A 10,786-nucleotide genomic window follows, 5' to 3' on the forward strand; every position below is an offset into this window, starting at 1 on the left:
GCCTTACCTCACACGTCCCTTTTCATACTGTCAACTGAAGTGTTTTGTGAGGGCGCAGCCTTTATATAGGGTTTGTCAACATCACGTCACATGTACTCGGCCACATGGGAAATCAACCTGGGAGATTGGTTTATTTGGCCTATTTCAACCACTCTTATTAAAACATTGGTCAGGTGTTTATTACCGAATGATGTTACCGGTAACAGCTTGCTGCCACATGCTCACTGCTCTTACCTATAATGTCACATGCTCACTGCTCTTACCTATAATGTCACATGCTCACTGCTCTTACCTATAATGTCACATGCTCACTGCTCTTACCTATAATGTCACATGCTCACTGCTCTTACCTATAATGTCACATGCTCACTGCTCTTACCTATAATGTCACATGCTCACTGCTCTTACCTATAATGTCACATGCTCACTGCTCTTACCTATAATGTCACATGCTCACTGCTCTTACCTATAATGTCACATGCTCACTGCTCTTACCTATAATGTCACATGCTCACTGCTCTTACCTATAATGTCACATGCTCACTGCTCTTACCTATAATGTCACATGCTCACTGCTCTTACCTATAATGTCACATGCTCACTGCTCTTACCTATAATGTCACATGCTCACTGCTCTTACCTATAATGTCACATGCTCACTGCTCTTACCTATAATGTCACATGCTCACTGCTCTTACCTATAATGTCACATGCTCACTGCTCTTACCTATAATGTCACATGCTCACTGCTCTTACCTATAATGTCACATGCTCACTGCTCTTACCTATAATGTCACATGCTCACTGCTCTTACCTATAATGTCACATGCTCACTGCTCTTACCTATAATGTCACATGCTCACTGCTCTTACCTATAATGTCACATGCTCACTGCTCTTACCTATAATGTCACATGCTCACTGCTCTTACCTATAATGTCACATGCTCACTGCTCTTACCTATAATGTCACATGCTCACTGCTCTTACCTATAATGTCACATGCTCACTGCTCTTACCTATAATGTCACATGCTCACTGCTCTTACCTATAATGTCACATGCTCACTGCTCTTACCTATAATGTCACATGCTCACTGCTCTTACCTATAATGTCACATGCTCACTGCTCTTACCTATAATGTCACATGCTCACTGCTCTTACCTATAATGTCACATGCTCACTGCTCTTACCTATAATGTCACATGCTCACTGCTCTTACCTATAATGTCACATGGCAGAAATCATCCCACAAATATCTTATGTCAGTATGTCAACACCTTGGTATGCAAGAGTGGTACGTAGTCTCGTGTTAGGAATCAATAACCCATTTTGCAGTACTTAGCTAGCTATGGTTGCTCATGGAAATTGGGCTACTAGGGAGTTAATATATTAAAAAGTTGATAAAAGTTTGTTTAATTCACTTTTATTGTTTATTTTTGGTATCCTCTCCTCCTCACCCAATTTTAGGGTCTGGATTGGAGGAACGCCAATAATTAAATAACGTAACTTTTTTTAAAGATAATGCAGCGTTATCCTTAAATAACATGACCTAAATCCTATGCTAATTACCTAATTGACCACGGTTATTTTTGTATATAATTGCCTTAGTGAATAGGGCATTAACTCAGAGAAAATAACAGCGGTACCTGTTTTAGGTAATGGCATGTTATTAGCTCGGATTTAACAGATCTTAGTGAATTTAGACCTAAGTATCAAATTACATAGAAAAGAGGACGTTATGGATAAAGTGTCCTGGTTGTAAATTTCTTACCTTTTTTCCTACGGTTTAAGAAGCAAAACACAGCAATAACCGCTCCAATTAACACGAGAGATCCAATTATCGACGCTACCAGTACCATCACGTTCGTTTCAGTCTTACCATCTGCTGGAACAGAAGATTTAAAGAGAGAGAATAATTACATATAGGACTATAAAAACCTCCAAATGCAAAATCCTTCCAGTGTGTTTAACCCTCAGCATAAGAACATATAACAATAAGGCCGGAAACAACCAAAATAGTGATTGCTGCCCAGTGCAATAGAACCTTTATTCTCTGAAGATGTGTAACATACTAAGCAATGACTAGTTTGGATAACGTTTTAAAGTTAGTGCCATGTTTTTTAAGTGCTCCTTAGCAGGCAGTATTTACCTGTGGCACAAGTAAATAGTGCTTCATATTTAAATGTATGTTCTTATTTTGACATAGTAAGCAATTAGATATTTAGATGGTAGTTATTAAGCAAGATGTTTGAAATATGTCGCTCATAATGATCTCACATTTAGCAGCTACTAAAGCGTGGTGTGAACGGCTAAACATGTGGTTGTTTTGCTGTGGTACAGTAGATGTTTCATTGGAGAGAAAAGGCATTGGAGATAAGAGCTGCTCATCTCACCTTCATATACCAGCTGGGTGTCTTTCTGAAGAGGCACTGGAAGAGATGTATGTTGGACTTGGCAGCTCAAGGTCTGGCCCTTTAGCTTCTCTGTGGGCAGTATTGTCACGGTGCTGTTAACTCTGTATGTACCATCTATATTCATCTGATGATTGGACAGGCTAGAACCGTTCAGGACCTGTTTGTTCCTTAGTAACGTCACAGTGATATCCATAGGGTAGAACCCAGTGACAGAGCAAAGCAGCTGATCCTTTTCCTCATTAGTGGCAGATTTCTCAAGCAGTGTGATTGTTGGCTGAGCTACAAGATATCAACATCGTTAAACACTTGATGTTAGACTCAGCTCCCAACGCTGCAGCCTCACAGGTTCCCCTGTTACCGATACCAAACTCTGACCTCCCTAATGTTACAGCCTTACAGGCAATTGCCCCCTAGGCAGGTCAGATTTAAAACATTGGGGCTGATAGCAGGGAAGAGGAGAGGAACAGGGTCACGTGTGTACAGCACACTGCAGATTCTGGCATGTGCTGGCTGCTCCAGAGCCTTCATGCAGTAGCTGCTCTGATCATTGCTTCTCTCTACAGTGTGTTATTTAGTGTTAATATGTGTTTATGTATGCAAACAATATACTGTATGTTATGTGTATATGATGCATGTACTGTATATTATAGTTTCTGTGTGTTTTGTGTGTGGGTGCATGCATGTATGGTGTGTGTTTGTGTGTGTGTCTGTGTGTGTGTGTATATATACTGTATGATTCATGTTTTGTGCCTATGTACGGTATATGGCGTATATATGGTGTGTGTATAGCTTCAAGGTACCTGTATGATGTGTGTGTGTCTGCATGTGCATGTACAGTATGGTGTATGTATATAGTGGACGTGTATGTGTGCATTTGATACATGCTATATATATATATATATATATATATATATATATATATATATATATATATTGCAATATATGTTTGCAGAGTTTGCAGCGTGTGTTGTTGCACGGTCTTGTGCCGTTAATTTCAGTTTATTATTATGACGTTTTCTATTGACTACGTTCTGTCTGAGGTTTGGCGGTGGCCGGAATGCGAGCGTGGGAGGTTCTGTAAGATTTCTTTTAATGTCCCATCCTCTGCCTGCATGGGTTGCAGATCTTTGATTATTTTTCGCATTCCCTCAAGGGCAGGGTTGTATGTGGCCACTGGTGGTATGCGTGTGGATGGTTTTTTCTTTTTGTATAAAAGCAGATGTTCTCGTGGGGCTTAAAGTGCAATTGTGACTGTTGTGGCAATAGTCTTTGGCTTGTGTCCCTTCTGTCTTAATGACTCGGTCAGGGTGGTGAGGTGTCTGTTTAAGATTATAACAGATAGTCCACAGCATTTACTAGAGCTCAGTGTAGTTTCATACTCGCATGTCTCAGGGACGCGAGACATCATTCTGTCACTTTCCGGGCCATATTGCATCACAGAAACATAGAATTTAATGGCCGGCTGCAGTTGTAGCAGTCTTCATTACTCCCGCTGATAACACAATATATGCCGTTATAATGCGGTAAATCACAGAGTTTCCATAGGATTCGACTACAGGGATACAGAATATGTTGGCACTGTACAAATAAACAATAATAATAATAGTGAATACTGTATAACAATATCGCACCATAAAGTCCCAGTAAGAACTGTTGCTTTATCTGTAGGTGGCCAAGAGGTTCTTATCTGCCTTCAAATTCTATTGTTCAGATAAAAACTACTTGGATCCCCCCCGTAGTGTGCTATCAAACACAATGACTGAGACTTTTCTATGCAGAAAAATACACGAGTGGCGAAAACACCAGAGTTGAATAAATGGCCTTCATAGTGTGTTTGTCCATGTGTAGTGTGTGTTGTGTGTATTTGGTGTGCATGTGTGTATGGAGCATGCATCTGTAGTGTTTGCTTATTATACGTTTGCATGGTGTGTATGTATGTATGTACAGTATGTATAATGCATGTGTCAGCAACTTGATTCTTGGGACAATTGGTTGTGTTTGCCCCTGGGCTACAATTTGCTAGCCTGTTCTTCCCGCAATAACACCATTTTCAGAGGTTCCCAGTGTTACAGATGTTAAATTATTACCATGTTCATGGGTCTCTGTTACAGGCTCACTGGGGCAAATAATTATTCATAGAAGGGTACACAGTCAATGCAGAAGCACAGAAAGAACTGCAGATTAATAGGCACATTTCAGATAAACAAACTGGACCCAAACCCATACTACAGAGCCCACGGTTTGGTATCTTTCATGTTTGATGTGAGCGCCCCTGAGAAATGTGAAGTGAATTAATGCTAGAAGGGCATAGCTACAATCTAAACTGTTTTATGACGTATATATTCCATTCTTACCATAAACAGCTAGCCTGACATCCTTAGTTCGGATCTCTGGACTGTAGATAACCTTACACTGGTAGATGCCACCATCAGAGATGTTCACGTTTGGGAGACGCAGGGAGGCGATTCCTGTCCTTGTTTCCTGCTCATTGAAGACCACCCCAGAGCGTAAGCTCTTCCCTTTGTTGTCAGATCTTAGAATTTCCTTGCCCCCGAAGAACCAGAGTACAGCGAGGAACTGTGGGTTCACGGGCTCGTTACCCACACCGAAGGTACAGGGGAGGGTGACATCAGATCCCAGCAGAGCGCTATGAGGGGAAGGAGCATTCACCTCCAGCATGGCATCTACTGGGAGAAACACTGAAGGGAACAGAAAGAATTATATAAGGAACTAGCTGAGAGACCCGGCGTTGCCCGGGATGTAATGTTCCCGTTCCTCTCTCTCCTCCCCCCTCTCTCTGTTTGTCCCCCATTCACATCAATCCAGTCCCCCCCCTCCCTCCCTCCTTTACAGCTTCATGTAGCGTGTGTGCGTCAGTCACTGTGTGTTTGCTCGCGCGTCAGTGAGTCTGAGGCAGAAACACAAACACACACAGACTGACTGACGCACACACAGTCAGTGTGTGCCTCAGTCAGTGTGTGCGTGCGTCAGTCAGGCTTTGTGTGCGCGTCAGTCAGTGTGTGCGTGCGTGCGGCAGTCAGTCAGTGTGTGCGCGCGGGGCGTCAAAGGCAGGGGGGGGCGTCAAAGGGAGGGGGGGGGTGTCAAAGGGAGGGGGGGGCGTCAAAGGGAGGGGGGGGCGTCAAAGGGAGGGGGGGGGGCGTCAAAGGGAGGGGGGGCGTCAAAGGGAGGGGGGGGGCGTCAAAGGGAGGGGGGGGGGCGTCAAAGGGAGGGGGGGGCGTCAAAGGGAGGGGGGGGCGTCAAAGGGAGGGGGGGGGCGTCAAAGGAGGGGGGGGGGCGTCAAAGGGAGGGGGGGGGCGTCAAAGGGAGGGGGGGGCGTCAAAGGGAGGGGGGGGGCGTCAAAGGGAGGGGGGGGGCGTCAAAGGGAGGGGGGGGCGTCAAAGGGAGGGGGGGGCGTCAAAGGGAGGGGGGGGGCGTCAAAGGGAGGGGGGGGGGCGTCAAAGGGAGGGGGGGGGGGCGTCAAAGGGAGGGGGGGGGGGGGGCGTCAAAGGGAGGGGGGGGGCGTCAAAGGGAGGGGGGGGGGCGTCAAAGGGAGGGGGGGGGCGTCAAAGGGAGGGGGGGGGCGTCAAAGGGAGGGGGGGGCGTCAAAGGGAGGGGGGGGCGTCAAAGGGAGGGGGGGGGCGTCAAGGGAGGGGGGGGCGTCAAAGGGAGGGGGGGGGCGTCAAAGGGAGGGGGGGGGCGTCAAAGGGAGAGGGGGGGGGCGTCAAAGGGAGAGGGGGGGGGGCGTCAAAGGGAGAGGGGGGGGGCGTCAAAGGGAGAGGGGGGGGGCGTCAAAGGGAGAGGGGGGGGCGTCAAAGGGAGGGGGGGGGCGTCAAAGGGAGGGGGGGGCGTCAAAGGGAGGGGGGGGGCGTCAAAGGGAGGGGGGGGGGCGCCTCAAAGGCATGGATTCCTCCCCCTGCATTTCCTGCAGTGGACAGGAGGGGGGGGCAGTGGACAGGAGGGGGGGGGCAGTGGACAGGAGGGGGGGGCAGTGGACAGGAGGGGGGGGGCAGTGGACAGGAGGGGGGGGCAGTGGACAGGAGGGGGGGGGCAGTGGACAGGAGGGAGGGGGCAGTGGACAGGAGGGGGGGGGCAGTGGACAGGAGGGGGGGGGGCAGTGGACAGGAGGGGGGGGGCAGTGGACAGGAGGGGGGGGGCAGTGGACAGGAGGGGGGGGGGGCAGTGGACAGGAGGGGGGGGCAGTGGACAGGAGGGGGGGGCAGTGGACAGGAGGGGGGGGGCAGTGGACAGGAGGGGGGGGCAGTGGACAGGAGGGGGGGGGGCAGTGGACAGGAGGGGGGGGGCAGTGGACAGGAGGGAGGGGGCAGTGGACAGGAGGGGGGGGGCAGTGGACAGGAGGGGGGGGCAGTGGACAGGAGGGGGGGCAGTGGACAGGAGGGGGGGCAGTGGACAGGAGGGGGGGGCAGTGGACAGGAGGGGGGGGCAGTGGACAGGAGGGGGGGCAGTGGACAGGAGGGGGGGGGCAGTGGACAGGAGGGGGGGGCAGTGGACAGGAGGGGGGACAGGAGGGGGGACGCAGTGGACAGGAGGGGGACGCAGTGGACAGGAGGGGGACGCAGTGGACAGGAGGGGGACGCAGTGGACAGGAGGGGGGGGCAGTGGACAGGAGGGGGGGGCAGTGGACAGGAGGGGGGGCAGTGGACAGGAGGGGGGGGCAGTGGACAGGAGGGGGGGGGCAGTGGACAGGAGGGAGGGGCAGTGGACAGGAGGGGGGGGCAGTGGACAGGAGGGGGGGGCAGTGGACAGGAGGGGGGGCAGTGGACAGGAGGGGGGGCAGTGGACAGGAGGGGGGGGCAGTGGACAGGAGGGGGGGGCAGTGGACAGGAGGGGGGGGCAGTGGACAGGAGGGGGGGGCAGTGGACAGGAGGGGGGGGCAGTGGACAGGAGGGGGGACAGGAGGGGGACGCAGTGGACAGGAGGGGGGACGCAGTGGACAGGAGGGGGGGGCAGTGGACAGGAGGGGGGGCAGTGGACAGGAGGGGGGGGCAGTGGATAGGAGGGGGGGGGCAGTGGATAGGAGGGGGGGGCAGTGGACAGTGACACACACACACACACACACACACACACACACACACACACACACACACACACACACACACCTCAGTTGAAGCGCCCTTTCTCAGTTCCGTTTGGCGCCGGAGGTGGGGAGCGACACCTACCTGTACTTCCGGGCGCCGCCACCGTCTGACTCGGCGCCGCGAGGGAGGAAGGGGGTCCGCCATCTTACGCGCCGCGTGGCAGCTGCGGGAAGCGAGGTGATTTGGAGCGGGGAGGGGGGAGAGGTAATTTGGAGCGGGGAGAGGTGATTTGGAGCGGGGAGAGGTGATGCCGCTGGGGAGGGGGAAGAGGTGATGCCGCTGGGGAGGGGGAAGAGGTGATGCCGCTGGGGAGGGGGAAGAGGTGATGCCGCTGGGGAGGGGGAAGAGGTGATGCCGCTGGGGAGGGGGAAGAGGTGATGCCGCTGGGGAGGGGGAAAAGGTGATGCCGCTGGGGAGGGGGAAGAGGTGATGCCGCTGGGGAGGGGGAAGAGGTGATGCCGCTGGGGAGGGGGAAGAGGTGATGCCGCTGGGGAGGGGGAAGAGGTGATGCCGCTGGGGAGGGGGAAGAGGTGATGCCGCTGGGGAGGGGGAAGAGGTGATGCCGCTGGGGAGGGGGAAGAGGTGATGCCGCTGGGGAGGGGGAAAAGGTGATTTGGAGAGGGGAGAGAGGTGTGTGTGTGTGTGTGTGTGTGTGTGTGTGTGTGTGTGTGTGTGTGTGTGTGTGTGTGTGTGTGTGTGTGTGTGTGTGTGTGTTTTATTTATTTTTTTTTGGACCTTTGGCCCGTCACTCCGCCTCAGGCCAATGAGAGGTGTGGGGGGCGGGCCAAGGGGGTGGTGTGAGTGTGTGAGGCCAATGAGAGGTGTGCGGGGGCGGGCGGGCGGGCCAAGGGACCAATGAGATTGCCGCTAGGGACACCGGACATCCAGCAGGCAGGCATGCATGCAGGCAGGCAGGCAGGCAAACATACAGTGCTTTCACTAATCTTATTATACTATACTAGCTGAGAGACCCGGCGTTGCCCGGGATATAATTTTGGGGGGGCGTACGACAGGGTTAGGCTTCCCCCCCCCCCTTGACAGCTAGGTGGGTGACTGAGTTGACTGAGTGTGTGGGTGACTGGGTGGGTGTGTGACACTTGACTGAGTGGGTGGGTGACTGAGTGGGTGGGTGACTTTGGGTCGGTTTGACTTTGGGTCGGTGGGTGGGTGACTTTGGGTCGGTGGGTGGGTGACTTTGGGTCGGTTTGACTTTGGGTCGGTGGGTGTGTGACTTTGGGTCGGTGGGTGTGTGACTTTGGGTCGGTGGGTGGGTGACTTTGGGTCGGTTTGACTTTGGGTCAGTGGGTGGGTGACTTTGGGTCAGTGGGTGACTTTGGGTCGGTGGTTGGGTGGGTGAGTTGGGTCGGTGGGTGGGTGAGTGGGAGACTGACTGGGTGGGTGAGTGGGAGACTGACTGGGTGGGTGAGTGGGAGACTGACTGGGTGGGTGAATGGGTGACTGGGTGGGTGGGTGACTGACTGGGTGGGTGAGTGACTGACTGGGTGGGTGAGTGGGTGACTGGGTGGGTGAGTGGGTGACTGACTGGGTGGGTGAGTGGGTGACTGACTGGGTGGGTGAGTGGGTGACTGACTGGGTGGGTGAGTGGGTGACTGACTGGGTGGGTGAGTGGGTGACTGACTGGGTGGGTGAGTGGGTGACTGGGTGGGTGAGTGGGTGACTGACTGACTGAATGGGTGGGTGACTGGGTGACTGACTGAATGGGTGACTGACTGAATGGGTGACTGGGTGACTGAATGGGTGGGTAACTGAGTGGGTGACTGAGTGGGTGGGTGACTGAGTGGGTGGGTGACTGGGTGAAAGTGGGTGACTGGGTGAAAGTGACTGGGTGGGTGACTGGGTGGGTGTGTGGGTGGGTGACTGAGTGGGTGACTGAGTGAGTGGGTGACTGAGTGAGTGGGTGACTGAGTGGGTGGGTGACTGAGTGGGTGGGTGGGTGACTGGGTGAAGTGGGTGACTGGGTGAAAGTGACTGGGTGGGTGACTGGGTGGGTGTGTGGGTGACTGAGTGGGTGACTGGGTGGGTGTGTGGGTGGGTGACTGAGTGGGTGACTGAGTGAGTGGGTGGGTGACTGAGTGAGTGGGTGGGTGACTGAGTGGGTGGGTGACTGAGTGAGTGGGTGGGTGACTAAGTGATTTTTTGGGTGACTAAGTGAGTGGGTGGGTGGGTTACTGAGTGGGTGGGTGACTTAGTGGGTGGGTAACTGAGTGGGTGGGTGACTGAGTGAGTGACTGAGTGGGTGACTGAGTGAGTGACTGAGTGGGTGACTGAGTGGGTGAAAGTGACTGGGTGGGTGTGTGGGTGACTGGGTGACAGTGCGTGGGTGGGAGACGGTGTGTGACTTACCTTGACCCCGTGGCATCTGGCTGGGGCAGGAGGTGAGTTTGGGAAGCTGGGGGGGGGCAAGAGTGGCAGGTGTCCCGCGCCGCGCTTCCCCTCTCCGGTAGCGTCACACGTGATGGGGAGTCCCGCGCCGCGCTTCCCCTCTCCGGTAGCGGCGCACGTGAGGGGGAGTCCCGCGCCGCGCTTCCCCTCTCCGGTAGCGGCGCACGTGATGGGGAGTCCCGCGCCGCTTCCCCTCTCCAGTAGCGGCGCACGTGATGGGGAGTCCCGCGACGCTTCCCCTCTCCGGTATCGGCGCACGTGATGGGGAGTCCCGCGCCGCTTCCCCTCTCCGGTAGCGGCGCACGTGAGGGGGAGAGCAGGAGGGCCGCGCCGTGAGGGGGGAAGAGCCTGGAGTTTGCTGCTGAGCAGCAGGGCCGCGCTTCCTCCGCGGCGCACGGTGAGGGTGATGGTGCGGCTGGGGATGTTGCGGAGCGTGGGGATTTGGGTGAGGTGGGGAGGGGGGAGAGAGTGAGGGGCACCGGGAGAGTGAGGGGCACCGGGAGAGGAGGGGCACCGGGAGAGGAGGGGGGGGGGTGGAAGGTGAGCTGCGGTCCAACTGACGGGGGAGAGTGTGTGTCCCTGTGTGTGTGTGTCCCTGTGTGTGTGTGTCCCTGTGTGTCCTTTGGCCCGTCACTCCGCCTCAGGCCAATGAGAGGTGTGCGGGGGCGGACCAAGGGACCAATGAGATTTCCCCTAGGGACACCGGACATCCAGGCAGGCAGGCTGGCATGCATGCATGCAGGCAGGCAGGCAAACATACAGTGCTTTCACTAATATAGTATAATTAGTGAAAGCACTGTATGTTTGCCTGCCTGCCTGCCTGCATGCATGCCTGCCTGCTGGATGTCCGGTGTCCCTAGCGGCAATCTCAT

At 54.2% G+C, this 10,786-nt stretch overlaps 1 protein-coding gene across 4 annotated transcripts in view; it reads right to left on the bottom strand.

Annotated features, from left to right (window-relative positions):
• LOC142463566 (uncharacterized) overlaps positions 1-10,786 on the bottom strand; it is a 46,795-nt gene that overhangs the window by 30,134 nt on the left and 5,875 nt on the right. For 3 of the 4 annotated variants that reach the window (XR_012787453.1, XM_075566481.1, XM_075566479.1), the window contains exons 2-4: positions 4,770-5,114; positions 2,395-2,694; positions 1,773-1,886 (exon numbers count right to left, since the gene is read on the bottom strand). Coding sequence is in view for 3 of the 4 variants with exons in the window: in XM_075566481.1 (XP_075422596.1) it covers positions 1,773-1,886; positions 2,395-2,694; positions 4,770-5,114 (759 nt within the window). In the remaining variant the exon portion in view is untranslated. The remainder of the gene's footprint in view (positions 1-1,772; positions 1,887-2,394; positions 2,695-4,769; positions 5,115-10,786) is intronic. The other variant, XM_075566480.1, reaches the window with a different exon arrangement.

Source organism: Ascaphus truei, chromosome 11 (assembly GCF_040206685.1).
Source record: "Ascaphus truei isolate aAscTru1 chromosome 11, aAscTru1.hap1, whole genome shotgun sequence".
Taxonomy (NCBI): Eukaryota; Metazoa; Chordata; class Amphibia; order Anura; family Ascaphidae; genus Ascaphus; species Ascaphus truei.